Raw genomic sequence first — 16,853 nt, forward strand, 5'->3', positions numbered from 1 at the left:
TACCTGCACCCATGAGTGGATGGTGGTGGGAGATAAGCATCCGGATCCTTGCTATTGTAGTGTTGCCAATAGTGTATCCTGCTGGAACTAAGAAGGAGGTTAGCGAGGAGGCTCTAAATATGTAGATCTTCCCTTGTTAGCAAGGAGGCTAGTGATGAGTATCTAGTAAGGTATATGCGGTTATAAGAAAAGTGTCTTTCCTGTAGAAATCTTGGGCTGAAATTTGTCTCACCTTGGTCCGGGACTAGACAACAAGGTAGTATATGGTTAGCACATGGCTTTTTCATTGTTCTCCCAGGGGATTATGGACATAAAATTTTGGAGGTTTTGAGAGTTGCTCCTATGCATATGACTTCTTTGTCATATCATTACCCCAGCTTGGGATGGTATTCAAGTAGTAATGCCAATGGTTCAGTGGCAAATCTGTCCCTTGGCAATAGTTTTCACAGGTCACCCTTGTTAAGAGATAGGTATCGAAGAGTGAGATTTTCTCTCAGATTTCAAGGAATGAATTGTACTTAGCTAATCTTAAAATACTAGCTTTTATGTGTTAAAATGTTACTGGTTTGCTCATCTTTGCATCGATTTAAAATGGAATTATAATATTATTCAATCTGCTATAAATCTCTGAGTTATAAATCTGTTTGTGCTCATACAAATTCTCTTGAGTGGTATCATAGTTGAGAGAAAATTTCACTACCCCTGCTATCTTGCAATACTGGACACACTACGTGGTGGTACAGTTTAAATGTTGTAGCCTTGGGTTAAAATTTCATACTTACTGTCAAAATGCATCAGATACATCAGATTTTGGCTCTATGGCTGTTGGAAACACTAAGGCTCTTCTTAGGTAGAGCATCGACTTTGGGAACCACTTTATTTCTGAGCTGTGTCAGAGTGGAACAATGTTCAGACACAATGGCCTAATAGGAAATCGAATGATGAAAAGAGTTTGGGCACATGTTGCCTGATTGGAATAAGACAATGAGCATGGCCTCAGTTTTGAAGAAACTATATTGCTTTGTACTTAGAAGTCCTTGCAGGATATTGTCAAAAGCTATGTTACCAGAAATGTGACTTAATTCCAGCCCAGGCAGTAGTCAAGGAGGCCTAAAATCCATGATGTCAAAGTCTGAGCACAAGTTAAACTTTATCCTCTGAAATTCACTGACCTAACTGCTTTTGTTGATTTTGTCATCCGAATAAATTAAACCTCTGCAACCACCATAGCCTCACCAGTGCCCTTGGCATAGGGTTTTGGATTAGAAGGACTTCTTCTTCTCAAAAAAAACAAAAAAATAAAATCTGGAGCTTGTAATATATTTTATAAAATTGTGTACCAAGCTCTTGGAGTTTGTTTAAAATGTAAAAAGCTTTATTTTTGCATACCAAGTTTTCCTTACATGCAGCCTAGAATCCCTATGGCTGATGCATAAACATTTCGTCTTCTAGATTACCATTGAGGGGTGCATTTTTACGTTCCAGCCAATGAAGGCTGTAGTAACTGTAACTTGGGACAGATCTAATTGTAACTAAGCGTCTTTGCACCCATTGGTGCATTTTAGATGATATTCTCATCTATTCCAAGAATAAGAAAGAGCATGAAGATCTTCTTAAACAAATATCTCATTAGAACCACTGTCAATGGTATGACCTACTAGAGAGATGGACAACTCTAAATTTGATCTTAGACAACATCCTGCAACACCAAAATGATACTTCAACATATTGTGTCCAACATAATATTTCTAACATTATTTGCTCTATCTAGATTCGCTTTTAATTCAACAGTTTGATACAGAGTATATTTAGTTGAATTTATTTGGTATTCAACCGAAGGCTTGTGGGACTAAATGCATACAGTGGAACATCAGATCTGTAATTCTACATATTGTGTAGAAAGGCTCAATCATATTGTGCAAAACCTAGGATATTAAATGCCCTTGTCAATATTTAATGGTGCTGAGATAGACAAGCACCCTTTCTAAATAAAGACTAGGTGGGGAAAACTGAATGGAGGGTTTTCTGGCCAAACCTTTGGCCAAGAATGTTATAAGAAAGACTAGTAATCAATGAACAAATTTCCTTACAACCTACATTTATGGTATACTGCTAAACTGTATTTCTTCTAGATTTTAATCATGACATGTCTATGGTAAATTTTCCGGCTAAAGGTAAATCTGATATGGAACCAAAGCAATCCTTCATTTATATATATTATAGGTTTAATCCCTATCTAAGTAATATATTCAAAAATATAAATATGTATGCCCTTCTTTAAAGGTAATAGCTAGATTGAGGTATGACGGGTATGTTGCCGATGTTCATTGTAACGAGGCATTTTACCATTTTCATTTTGCGGATGTTATTTAGTAATAAACTTTAGATGTTTTACCTTAGGAGCTAATGACCATACACTTCTGCATTATTTCATATTAGGATAGAATACCCTGCATTAGGACAAGGAGGTCGCGAGACCACCCTCCTTGACCTCGGTACCAGTAAGATCCGCCTAGCGGATAAAAATAGCAAAACTATACCTATTTATGAATGTGAAGTTGCAAAAGAAAATTATATGTTAAATTCGATTGTCTACCTCAAAATTTTTATAGAATTTTATTATGTATTCAGGAACCATTACAATGGTAAGGACTTATGAGCGACGACGACGTGATCGGGTAGCATCACCACCATTAATGCCGCCACCGTCGCCATCATCATCCCCATCACCATCGTCACCACCAAGACCATTATCAACATCAAACACCCCAGCGCCAGAGTTGACTGTGATAATGAACTCCTTGGAAGCCTTATTGGAGACATTAAAAGAATCAACTAAGGCTAAAACCAAAGAGGAATTTCAGCATGTAGCCACCAGTTCAGCGGAACCAAACAATTTTGAGCCCAGAAGATCGAAAGAAGACATTTCTAGGGAGCTTCAGAAAATTAGACTCCCAGAATTCTCAGGAGGTCGAGCAGGTGAACGCGCTGAAGCATGGTTGGAAGGAATGAACAGATGCTTTAGGTTAAGAGAATATTCTTCTTCGGCAAAAACAAAAATTGCCGTGTTTCAACTAAAGGAAAGTGCCTTGATTTGGTGGGGAAATCTGGAAAAGCAGTTGCATCTTACATCGGATAATGTTCCTTGGGAACTATTTGAGGAAAGGTTCCGCGCGAAGTATTTACCTCCATACTTTCAACAACAGCAAGCTCGAGCCTTTCATACATTAATTCAAGGAAATAAAACTGTGGAAGAATACGAAATAAGGTTTATGGAACTTGTAAAATACATTCACTACTTAGATTCTGATGAACGTCAAGCTGAACGCTTCATATTTGGGTTAAATCCTCGCATCAGAGCCTTGGTAAGCATGTGGAAACCATCATCAGTAGCCGAGGCGGTTGAATGTGGTCGTTATGCAGAAGAGAACCTAGGGATCAAAAAGGATATGGGGACAACAGAACCTTTACAATCAGGATTTCCAGGAAAGAATACTCGAAACTTCTTCAACGGAGGTAGCTCGAGGCCACCTTACGGTAACAGGTTTACCCCGAGAAATATAGGGACAAGAGCTCCCATGGCAGTAAACACTATAGCCGCGGAATCATCAAACACCAGTCCATGGACATCTCGAGGGACTGCCAGTAGAGGAAGAAATTCGAGAGGAATCAACATGAGAGGACGAAGCTCGTTCTCTAGAAATTCACGTCCTGATTCAGGGGGATCAACGCAGCTTAATTGTTGGGGATGTGGGGGACCGCATTTTCAACGTGACTGCCCAGAAGCTTCGTCGAATATATTGCATAGGACTGGAGAGGGACCAATATCAACCAATCAAGGTAATCATAGAATTCATGCAGTAATCAGCAACGACCAAGCAACGCATCAACCCACTATAGCAGGATCTTCAGGTTTGGGACAAGGGAATCGTAACGGTCGAACCGTTACGTATACGAGAGCGTAGGGTTCGACAGTTGAGGAACCGCCTGGTGGACCAAGTTAAGGTCCAATGGGACAAGTATAGTCCTGGATCAGCAACTTGGGAAAATACAGAGGACATACGTCAAAGATACCCTAATCTATGTCAATTTTGAAGAACTTTAAACTATGTTTAGTATATATTTTACTCCACTGCAATCGGAGACCCAGAAACATTTTGAATGATTATAGATAAACGTGAAATTTTGTGACATAATATATGTTTAACTTCTGTTGGTACATGGATACCAAAACAATATATGTGGTTCATTTTATTAAATTATAGTTGTCAAAGGAAAGTTAAGACAGTTAAAGGATTTTACTTCTTAATAGAAATTAAGATATTGTAAATCTGTTTTATTTTTACATGTCAATATGATCAATGGAATAGAAATCAGGAAGTGAATACATTTGAGATGGAAGTCAAAAGACATGCATAGAAAATGATAAAAATATGTTATACTGTAGTATCATATGTGAATAATACATGAGTATTTTGAATATGCTGATGCACATTTTATGAATGCATGAGTGAGTGTATGATTGCAGATTCAAGTATCCAATTACCGGGATGACCACGTGATGACAGAACCTCAGAACAATTAAAGCTCCAAGTGATTCTATGATAGGGTGTTAACCCTAAGTTCTACTGGGAGGGGTGGAGGTGTTGCCCACCGTTTATCCTCCGAACCCTGGAGTCATGGGAGGACTGTGCGAGTCACGCTCCCCTAGACGTGTGATGATGACTGTCGGATGCCTACTGGGAATCAGGTCGGTATAGCCGACGCTGTCACCTTAGAGTTTATGAATGGTTAGGTCAGTAAAACTGACGCCATGGCATACTCCAGTAGAGGATGGATAGGATGGGAGCAGAAGAGATTAGGAAGGATAGGATGATTTTAGAATAGCTTGGGAACCTGAATAGGGAAAGTCATGCCCATTAAAACCTTAAATCTAAACTCTAACTTCGGGACGAAGTTTTCTGAAGGGGGAGTGTATGTAACGACCCATCCTTAAAAACACATATTATATGCTCCTGTATAAAAATATATATATATATATATATATAATAATAAATAAATAAAATGATATTTATAAAATAGAACAAAAATCAAGTATTAATATCAATATTAATTAACCTAAAATTCTAAAGTTTATATTAAAAAGAAATCAAACATAAATGAAGTTTATGGTAAAGTACTCAATATTATAAAATTAGAAATGGGCGAAAGTTATAAAGAGAAATTCTAAAGTTATAAATCTAAATGCTTCCTATAATCACCTGTACGGGAGGATGACTCACGGCTGGAGGAAGCTGTCACCGCGGGAGTAAGCGGTGGAGTCGTAGGTGTACAGGGCGGCCACCGCTTAGCCCTGGCTATAAAACCGCCGAGTTGGGGCTGAGACCAGGGGGGGAGAAAACCGAGAGTGGAGGGCAGGAGAACACCAGGAGCAGGAAATCAGGAGTACAAACCAGAGGAATAAGATTGACCATTGGAAGAGCTTTACTCGGTCTGAGGTTCTGGGCACGGGGGCAGTGAGCTCCTGCGAGAAGCTTACTGGATTGAGCAGCCAGGCTCTGCTCAATCTGGCTGGGAGGAATTGGTTTCCCGGTAATCGGATCAAAATAGCCACGACATCATCAACGACACCAGTTCAGTAGCAGAATCACCAGTTCAACAGCAGAATCAGCAGCAGTTAAGGTAAGTACAAACTTAAATTCTTTACGCTTCCTATATTTCAGATTCTGGTTATTGCTTATGGTCATTACATCATTGAGTTTGAAAACTCTCCAATAACCTCCATAAAACGTTTGATATGTTCCTCATCCTCAAACACTTGTCAGTACTTGACATTGTCTAGGACTGAAGGCTTATACCTGACCTCAACTTCATATCTAAGCAAGGGGTTTTGAGGAGGCTTAAAATTACTAGCAACAATTGCCAAAGAGTAAGCCATCCAATTTCTTTCTCTGGGTAAAAACTGAATATTGAAGGCTAAGAAAAAGTTCTCAATCAAATCCCACGCCTCATTTCGGTAAGCCTTCAGCCTTGGATGCTTGGTTTGACACTGATTTTTTATTTGTTTCAACACCAGTTATGAATCCCCAAACACATTCAAGCACCTGATGTTAAGGTTTTTTGCAACTTGCAGCCCCAACATCAAAGCTTCACATTCAACAACATTGTTTGTGACTTCAAATTCCAGCTTGAAAGAGAGAGGGATTAGGTTGCCTTTTGGAGAAACTAGCAACACACCTGCCCCATTTCCTTCTCTAGAATAAGCACCATCGAAATATAATTTCCATACCTCGTCATGCTCAAATGATCGTTTACTCAGCTGAGCTGCACATTCCACCTGGGTGTCTCTCATGATTTGATCATCTTCTTCTAACAATAGAGAAGAAAAATCCTTCTCCTTGCCATACACAGGAGCATTGTTTGAACAATCTTCCCTTGTAATTGTCTTCACGAATCTAGATTCCCTGTACAGTCGGTGTTGTTTTGCACCAAACATAGGAATGGTAGCATAGGTTTAATCCGGTTTAATGGAACCCCCAAGTTTCATTCCCCACGACCTGGAAAAATTCATACCGAATCTTGTAGGGATATCAACCACTACAATATCCATTAACCACACTTTTTGTTGGGGTTTGATCCAAGTTGACCACTAGATCCTTGATCATACCCAAGCACTTCACTCTTTTGGAATTAAAGGAGTATAGGTCTTTGTATGGTTTCGTTATCTGCAGTCCAAACTGTTCCATTACAGACAATGGCATTAAATTATGAGATGCCCCTGAGTCAAGCATGCAATTATGTAGTAGAAGGTCATGGATTACCAAGGTGACCTAGAATGGAGTGGAAGGGTCCTGCTCCACATGGGGTCCAAACACAACCATAGGCCTCTCTTCTTGAAGGTTAAGGCTATCTTGCAGGGGGTTAGTGGTGGGTGAACTCATAAACTGAGACACTTGAGCTTTATACTGGGGTTGTTTCAATAATTCAGTCAAAGGGACAACTATCTTGACTTTCTCTAACTCTTTTTGGAGACTGAAGGCAGAGGGATTCTTATCAATTTTAGCAGACTCAACAGGTGCTTTATCCTCATTGCAGATTGGCTTCATCAGTGGGGGCAATTGCTCTGTTTTGGAGGCTCCAGACTCATTTGGAATGGGATGGGAGGATTCTTTCTTGGTTTGTGGGATAGGGTTGAGTGGTTTCTTCCCTTTATCAGCTAGCTTAGGAGAACTCAGATGGGGGGTTTCTTCAGTTTGATCTTGCCCCCTATACCTTTTCTTAGATGACCTGAGATCATATTTCCTGTGCAATTGGGCTTGCATGAAGTCAACAAACTGTTTACAGTAACTGAGTATCTCATCATCCTCCTGTGGGGCCGCTAAATTGCCCCCTTCTCCTTCATTGGCTTCTATTTCATTTTCTCCCTCTGAGAGAGAAGAGAACTGATTTTTTTGAACTTCTATGGTTCGTCAATATTCACTTCAGGATCATCTTCAAGGTACAAAGGAGGTTGAATATGATCCTGTTGATCCTTTCTCTCCCTTTGCAAGTGTTGCAAAGGTGGTCTCCCATATTGAGGGTTAAAATTTTTGTTAGGAGCTGGTTGACTTTGTCGTGGGGGATTTTGTTGAAGAAAGTGTAACTAGGTTCGATCTTCATAATGACATGATTTTTGTAAATGATGTAATAAATGAGAATACGTTTATTTTGTATGCCTTGTTGCATGGGTTTCATGAGCAAGAAGTGTCACTAGGTCAAAAGACTTCTTCTTGATGTTTTTAGGATTTATTAATATGTCAAAGAGTCAAGTCATGTATGAAGAATCTCTTCATGAGCTTATGTAAAATGTATTCAAGCTAAAGCAACCCTCCAAGACCAAGAACAATCCTCCATTGGCAAGCTCAAGGAGTCTGCAAGCAAATCGATAAGAAACTCATCATGTGGGATTTAATATTGAAATTAAATATATAAATGACAGTCACGTCGGATCAACAATAGGGACATGTCGGTTCATTTGACAAGTCGACTTATTTGCAAGGAGAAACCACTATAAATACACGTTTAGGGTATCCTCAAATCTCAAGTACAGAATTCACAATTTCTCCTCTCTGAAACTTCGTATGGTATAGAAGCAGGTCCGCATCACAGGAAGGAAAATTGTTCAAGGGTTGACTACACCTCGGATGGGTATAAGGTGCAGGTAGACTAGATCTCAGGCATCTAAAAAGGCTCAGTGATGATCACAGTGATGAAGAGGATAGTCCTCTTCTCCTCGGTGGTGCACATCTCAACGAAAGGGAGCACAATGATTATCTCTGGATGGAAAAAGGGATCTCCTAATCCTACAGTTGCCTTAACAGTCTCGGCATGATTGTGAAAAATCTAGGATATATCACAAATTACAGTAAGATTCGGCCCTGTCTCCTTGCAACTTCAACATATATATATGTATCTCGGTGATCTCACTATTTCAGCACACTATGTCACAGTCACAATCCCACAGTCTCGACATGAGAAGAAGGAGCAGTAATGACAATGATTATTACAGTCTCGGCATAATGAAAGGGACAATGATGACAATAACAAGGATGGTCAGTGTCGACATAACAAAGAAAAGGTGACAAGGATCATCACAGTGTCAGAATACACTCTCAACATGGTCACAGTCAATGTGATCAGGATCTCAACTAGAGTACAATGATGGAGGTATGATGAAACAATCATCATGATGATTGTGATAATGAAGCTCTCGGTTCATCCATGAAAGCATAAAACAAAGATCACAACGAAGATCTCAATAGATCTCGTTGACATGGTGAAGAAGTAGCAGTGAAGATCTCAGTGATGCAGTAGTGATGGCTTCAATGGTGCAACAATGATAATGATCTCAACAGTGACAAAGAAGAGGATTAATGTCTTGGTCTTGGAGTGGCAAATGGGTCAAGGGTCATGGTCTTGGTATTCTTCAATTGGAATTTCTATAAGAAGAATTTTGTGCGGGTTTTCCTCTCCAAGAAGGAGAGGTTTTGACCCTGGCAGAAAGCCAAATACTTTGTGTTCTTGTCTCTTTTGTTTTGATAGTAGTTTGATGAATTAAACACACACTAATAATTAAATGAAGATCAAGCTAAGAAAAAATTGCAAAAGAACTTCACAAATTGTTATCATGCTTAAGAAGAATCACTTTAATTTCTATTTGCCCTAGATTCTTCTACAGATTTTTGTTCTCCAACTCCAATTTTACCAGTTTGTTAGACAAATTCCTTATCAACTTGTTCATCTCCTCAAACTTCTGTTCTTGAGTTTCCTTTACATGGCTTGAAGAGTTGGCTTCTTCCATTCCTCTCCTCTTGTCAACATATTCAAACTCCACTTTCCACTTTCCAGTAGAGGTGAAATTTGCTTTGAATTCCAGGGCATTTGTTTGAATTTGGTCTAGGGTACGAGACTTTCTTTCTGTGAGGGTAAACCCAAAATCTGGCTCAAAAGCTCCAACGAAAACCACTTTAGCAGCAGCCTGTGGGGGTTTAATTTTAGCAGGAAGGCTATTATACAATTTATTAAATCTCCTTATGAATTTTGAGACATCTTCATTATGTTTTTTCTTCATTCCATTAAACTCTGTTAGGATATACCCATGGTCTCTTTTCTCCCCCCATTTTTGCATGAAAGAGTTCTCCATCTCCTCCCAAGTATTAATAGAAGCATTAGGTAGGTTCTTAAACCATTTCTTGGCCTCTCCATCCAAAGACTGAACAAAGAGTCTTAAGACAACATCCAGATGTTCAACATTCAAATTCTCAGCGAATGCACATAAAGTTTCTATATGTTTTTGGGCCAAAATATCATCCTCTCCAGTGAACCTTGGTAGGATTTTAAGGTAATCTTGTGGCATCCCATTTAGAGGTTGTGGCAAGTTGAGTGGAGCATATCTATTGAGTAGAAAACCAGGGACAACCATGTTTTGCAATGGAGGTGGTAGAAGATTTACTACAGGACCTTGCTGAGGAGCTGTATGAATTGTAGTTAACTGGAGCTGAGAAGGGAAGTTAGTGATGCTTTGAGTTGGAATATTTATGAGGATATCTTTGACTTCTTCAGGTTCTGGGTTGATATGAAATGTGAAAGGAGGTGAACTGACAAAAGCCTCTTTAGTTTTGACTCTTGAGGAAAATGAGCTAAACAGTGGGCAATGTTCTTCAAAATATTCCAAGATTTTCAAAGAGGACTCAGAGTAGTTTATCGCCTTCTGAGCGCTGGAAGTGGACACTTAAGGGAAAGTGACCACAAGATATGGCGTAATGGGGGTTCTTTGTTTCCAAACCCTCCTGGATATGATTTTTTCAGGGTCAAAAACAAGAGGAGTCTTCTATTGAGAAGTATCAGAGCGAGTATGCAGTGTTTTGAAAACTAGGGTGGTCAAATAAAGATATAAATAGTGGAGTCGCTAAGGTGAGAGATCTTCGACCCACACTTCCTTTTCTCACTCGACATAAGGAATGTAAAAATGTCATACTTAGGGGAAAAATTTTGATTCATTCCCCAACAACGATGCCAAAAGGTGTTGTAGCTCCTAGAGACAACCCTTGGATTGAGGAGAGATTAGTGCCTAAGACATCTTAGTTTCTCTTGAAGATAATTCATTGTTGCTCAAAAGATAAATGTAAAAATGATTTTAAATTTGGTTCAATTACCTTTCACAGAGGTAGATTCAAACACACACATAAACAATATAGATCATCCCTAGAATAAATTCCCAAGTCTAGTGGCCTACACATAGTATATGCAGCTTAATTTGTCATTGCAGTAAAGATGGGAGGGAGGAAAATAAGGAAGGAATTCAACACAAAGGGTTGAATAGACTCAAAATCCTAAGTTGTAAATCCCAGTAGAATTATGAAAGAATAAGGAAATGTAATGCAGGAATTATGGAGCGCATTTTAAGGTGTCCAACTCAATATTTCATAGGTACTTTCTGCTACAGTATAACATAGTAAATCTGGAATCTCACAGGTACTATTTGCTACAATATAACATAAGTAAATCCATGATTTATGAGTGATTCCAACAGCTACTACTTACACAATTTCTGAGAAAGAGAAACACATATGAAGTGACATACAAAGGAAGAACACATACTACACATTACTATGCTTGGAATCACCAAATCTTCTTCATTAATCTTCAAAAATGGAGTCCATATCACAGGCTTAAACTGTTGAAATTTGTATAACAATTACCACCTTAGGAACAAGCAATTGAACCAAAACTTGGAACCTTTCTCTCTGCAAACAAAACTCGAAATCTCTGAAAAGACAGAATTCGAACCCCTGAGAACAAAATTTCAGAACCCTTCTAATGAGTTTCCTTTTCCCTTATATAGGGGGAGAGAGCTTGAACAATAGTTATAAAATATCCCAAAATGCTCCATTTGTCCGAACTACTAGCTGTTTGAGCGTGCGAATATTCTAGCTGTTCTAATGATTACAAAACATATCCGATTCTTTTCTTGAAAATGTAAAAATTGACAAAATAACAAAACATGAAAAACCTGAGGTGTCTTGATTGACATGACAAAATATCTCCAGTGCCAATTCCACTGATTGCCTTTGATCATGAAACGCCTCTACCATGGTGTTCCTCCACGGTTACTGACCAATTCGCTTGTCGCTTTCTCCCTTTAACAACTTGAAGCTTCCTCTTTCTGGAGCTGGACGTAGTCGAGTCCGATGGCGTTAGAGGTGCTCCGCAGCTTAGCTGTCGACCCATCCATCTTCCATACTCTTTGTGCTGTAGTATCAGCCTTAATATATCGTAACTATTATTTAAGGAATGTTACGAAATCGTAACATTCTGATGTCCTTAGCCCCTTTATTCTTAGCGCCCTCCTTGTTTTTCGGCCATGGGACCGCTTCTTGGGACCACAAGTATAATACTTGAATGCTACAAAATCGGAGCTTTCGTCCATCGTAACTTCATTTGAAATAAACATTACAAAATCATATCATCTCGAAGCTCTTAGCTCTTTTATTAGTCTCCTTACCGCAACTCCGCCATAGAACCAGGTGCCATGACCAACGGCTTGGTGCTTGGGCTCTAAGCCCTTCGGGCTCCTGTTGGTGGCCTATTTCCCTTTGTAATTTCTCTTCTGCCCCTAGTTCCTTTAAGTCTCCCAAAACCATGAGCCATCAACGCTTCGAAGCTCCTTTCCCCGGAAGTTCTTTAGAATCGATTTTCAATGGAGTTACGAAATCCTTCGCCTTCCGATTTTCTCCATAGCACTTAGGTGCTAAACCTTCTCTCAACTTCGGGTTACTTGTATTTCTCATGACCACGGACTAGTCCTCATCGGAACCCCTCTCATCGGGACTTTTCGAAGTTTTTTTATAATGGAGTTTTGATATTTTCAACCTTCGATATGCTGCCCTCTGAGGTGATGTCATGCTGATGTCATCATTTCCACGTGGCACCACTTAAGTGGTGATACTTATCCCACAAATTTGCCCGGCCCTCAAAAATGCCGAAACTAACAGCCACATGTCCGCCATACAACCATGTCACGCTGCGATCATCTGACTTGTCATCTTCTCGGAGCCAATTATTTGTCCTCCATGTGTCCTTAGGAGGAGAGAGAAAAGGTCCTTGGCACCCTTGGTCTTGTGATGATTTTCCTTTGTATTTCCATTGCTCCACGACCTCGGCGCTTTGAAAGGAATTGCATTTGTTAGAGAGTTACGAAACTATGATGTTGCGATATCACTTTGTTTCGAGGTTCATCCTTCTAATATCGGGGGCCGATATGAGCCTGCTCCAAGGTTCGACCTCCTGACATTTTCTTGCTCCAATATTTCTCTTTCGATATAGGGTCCTGATAATCGGTCTCGAATTTCGGCTCTCCCTTTTGATATCAGCCTCCGAATTTCAGTTCTTTGGATTTCAGACTTCGGTCTTTCCTTTTTGGCTTTTCAAGACTGCACCCATTTTTTTCTGTAGCAAGGTTAAAATAGGACCGTTTGACATAATGACAAGAGGGTATGACAGGTGACAACACAACCCTAGTCAAAGGAGAGAGAAAAGTCAACATTCTATTCATTTGTCAAGCCTGGTCAAAGGGCCGAATTTCGGCCTGTAGCTGTTGGACATGTTGAAAAGGGACCTCAACGAGTTCTTCCTTAGCTTGCTTTAATTCCTATAAGTTAGGACAAATTCCGAAGATTTAGGATAAGTTCCTACAAATTAGGATGAGTTCCTAAAAGTTAGGACGAGTTATGAAGCAGTTAACTAATGTGCAAAAGTGGAAGGCCGAGTTTATTGTTTTCTAGTGTGAGTTAATTTGGGAAAAGGACAAGTGATTGAATCTCAAGTTCTAGAATTGAGATGAGACGAGTTGCATTAGTTAGTTAAGTCAGCTAACTCATCAATCACAAAATCAATTCCTAAAATAATGACTTGCCAGATTTAGCCTCTTCGAAAAGCTTAAAAGGAGGAACAAGGCACATTGTTATTCATTGTCTTGTGAGCACGAGTGGGTGAGACAAGGCAGTAGAGAACATAGATTTGTGTTTGTGTGTGTGAGCTTGTGAGAGGATCTGCGTACCAAGAGAGGCTTGTGTGCAGATTTATAGGATAATTTCCTTAGGATTTGCGCAAGGAAATAGGGAAACAGGGATCAGAGTCTTACAGGTGTTTCAGCTTAGTAAAAGGAGAGAAAACCAGATTGGTTTCCATTGAAACAATATTGTTTTTGTAAGAGATCTATTGTTCATTCTTCTTCATTAAGATTCTCAATCAAGCAGAGGGTTTTCCCAATTGGGTTCCCTAGAAAAAATATGTTGTTTGATTTGTGTTTGTGTGTGTGAGCTTGTGAGAGGATCTGCGTACCAAGAGAGGCTTGTGTGCAGATTTATAGGATAATTTCCTTAGGATTTGCGCAAGGAAATAGGGAAACAGGGACAGAGTCTTACAGGTGTTTCAGCTTAGTAAAAGGAGAGAAAACCAGATTGGTTTCCATTGAAACAATATTATGTTGTTTGATTTGTGTTTGTGTGTGTGAGCTTGTGAGAGGATCTGCGTACCAAGAGAGGCTTGTGTGCAGATTTATAGGATAATTTCCTTAGGATTTGCGCAAGGAAATAGGGAAACAGGGATCAGAGTCTTACAGGTGTTTCAGCTTAGTAAAAGGAGAGAAAACCAGATTGGTTTCCATTGAAACAATATTGTTTTTGTAAGCGATCTATTGTTCATTCTTCTTCATTAAGATTCTCAATCAAGCAGAGGGTTTTCCCAATTGGGTTCTCTAGAAGAATTATGTTGTTAAATTGTGTGATTGTGTATTTATTTCTGTTCCTATTCGGCTGCAAAATAAGTAGAGAAATTATGTGTCTATCTGAAAAGAAATTAGTTTCAGATTGTTCATATTAGTAGTTGTAGAATTTCATGGATTTTCTAGAAGACAGAGGGCCTAAATTCAGTCCTGTAATTCCTCAGAGAAATTCGGTCAAATCAGTTGAAAATGGTAGCGAGTGAAGGTCTTCTCTGGCTCGTGCCTTAGCTAGAAAGACCACGAGTTGTCTTTCATTTACCGTGGAGAGAGTTCATTGAGATGGTGGGCTTATCTTCCAGTTTGTGGGATAAAGTTCACAAGTTCATGCGTAGTGTTGGAGGATCAGTCACGTGGATCCTTCCTCAGTTGACTGCAGGATAGATGGTAGTTCTAATTTAGAAAAGGACGTGTTGGGAACTTCAGTCTTTGATTGAAGGAGGACGAGTTATAACTCCAAGTGATGATTGGAGAAGAGAACCAGTTTGACTCAGTTAACTAGTCAGTCACAACTCAACTTCCAAATTTGTAACTTGCCTATTATAGTGTGGACAAAATCTATAAAGGAAGGATGAAAGGCACAAAGTTTATCATTATTGTATGCACGAGTTTGTATGTGAGAGCTCTTTGTTGTGAGAGCATATCTTGGAGGAGCCAATATGCAACATTGTGCAGAATTGCGCTAAGAAATAGGGAAATTCTGTGCTAGGAAATAGGAGTTGAGCCCTAACGAATAGGGAGTCCTCTGTGCTAGGAAATAGGAAACCTGTGTGCAAGGAAATAGGGCCTGTCAGAGCGCAAGAAAGTTGGAGCAGTGGTAAGTGTGTTTGCAGGGTGAGTCCAGCTAGTACAACGTGACAACAATAGTGTTCTCAGGGTGACAGTTTGCCTTGTAAGAGATTCTATTGCTCAAACTCTATCAATAAAATACTACAACAAAGTAGAGGGTTTTCCCAGTTGGGTTTCCCATGAAATCACGTGTGTAAATTGTGTGACTGTGTTTATATCTGTATTCTAATTCTGCTGCTTATAAGTATTAAGAAATTCTGTGTCTTGGTGAAAGAAAGTTAGTTTCAGATTATTCATCTAAGCAGTTGCAAAATTTCATGGAAAATTAACAAAATCACAGGGCGGTCAAACCTGGGTCAACACCCCAGAAACAACTCCAAATTTTGGTCAACAGATAATCAAAGATGCTAGAAATATTTGGCCTCCAACTTCAGTCAATTGTTTGGTCAAATAGCAGGAGAACAATCCAAGTCAATGCTGGTCAATACAGAGAATAGAAAGTCTACTTGCTGGTCAAGATAGTCTTGTTCTTCTTTGCACGGGTGAGAAGATTCTCCTTGTAGAACAGGTCTGAATTGTTGAGTTGATGTGATGCCAAATGGATGAGTCGAATTGCCAATACATAGTAGTCTCATCAAGTTGGTTTTGACCTTGCGTAAAACCCCTTCAAGAGGTGGGGCCGACCTATCAAGCTGGGGCCGACTTGGACAGCTAGAAAACAATTTATTTCTCCTTTGATTTTAATCATGAAAATACTGACTGCAGTTACAATTTCTCAACTTCTTCTTCATGAGTCTCTTTGATGTTTGCAATTTTGATGAGCTAGATCTTCTTTCCATTATAAAGGATTTCTTGCTTCTATGTAACCCATGGAGTTGTATTTGTGCTTCCAATGTCATTTATTATATTGTATTCCTGTCCCCGTGTCTTTGTGCTAAGAGGCGTTCTCCAGCCCAATATGGAAAAGATGTTGTCATGTCCTGTCCTATCTTGTTGTTATGTAAACATTTTGATTTGGTAAAAAATAGTCAATTTACAATTGGTGGTTTTTGGGCTCCAGGTTTTGACAACCCATGATTTTGCCAATGGTATTTTTATGTAAGAGGATATATATATATATATTAAACCAGCCTAGATTCATCTTAACTCTGGATCTACCAAGTGCCAGAGATTTGATCCCTCTCGGTGCTTGGTAGATCCGGAGTTGAGATGGATCTAGGCTGGTCTATTATTTTGTGCTCCTTTCAGTGCCATGGGTCAATTTTGGCTTTTAATGGACATTAATTTACAAAGTAAATTAAATTAAATTTCTGGTTTAACTTGTCCTACCTATGGCTTTATACCCAATGATGTTAACAACCACTAGACCATAACCCAATCATACAAATTTGTTATTACTGTGTCGTTTTGTATAATATGCTAATTGAAAGTTTGAAACAGTTATGTGATTGATTGTGTTGACTTTAGTACTTCCTTTTTTATTCTACACAGCTATCAATTGGAAATATTGCATGTTGCTATGGAGAGAAACACACTGGTTTTTTTGGAAACTGGTTGTGGGAAAACCTTGATTGCTGTACAGCTCATGAACCAGATTGCTCATAAGCTGAGAGTTAAAGGCAAGAAAAGTTTAATAGTATTTCTTGCACCAAAAATTCAGCTGGTCATCCAGGTAAGCTGTAGAATCTGGGATAAATGTCTCTCTTTATTTGAATTGAAAGAGGAAATGTAAGGCCTACTTTGT

General features: G+C 39.2%; 1 protein-coding gene across 1 annotated transcript in view; it reads left to right on the top strand.

The window, feature by feature from the left end:
* The window catches only part of LOC149180364 (endoribonuclease Dicer homolog 3a-like), a 401,075-nt gene that overhangs the window by 23,592 nt on the left and 360,630 nt on the right, over nt 1-16,853 (top strand). The window contains exon 2 of the mRNA XM_089416079.1: nt 16,601-16,781. Within this exon, the coding sequence (XP_089272205.1) occupies nt 16,601-16,781 (181 nt within the window). The remainder of the gene's footprint in view (nt 1-16,600; nt 16,782-16,853) is intronic.

Source organism: Pinus tabuliformis, chromosome 3_2 (assembly GCF_031772625.1).
Source record: "Pinus tabuliformis cultivar Carrire ecotype Pingquan chromosome 3_2, CPIR1, whole genome shotgun sequence".
NCBI classification, from domain to species: Eukaryota; Viridiplantae; Streptophyta; class Pinopsida; order Pinales; family Pinaceae; genus Pinus; species Pinus tabuliformis.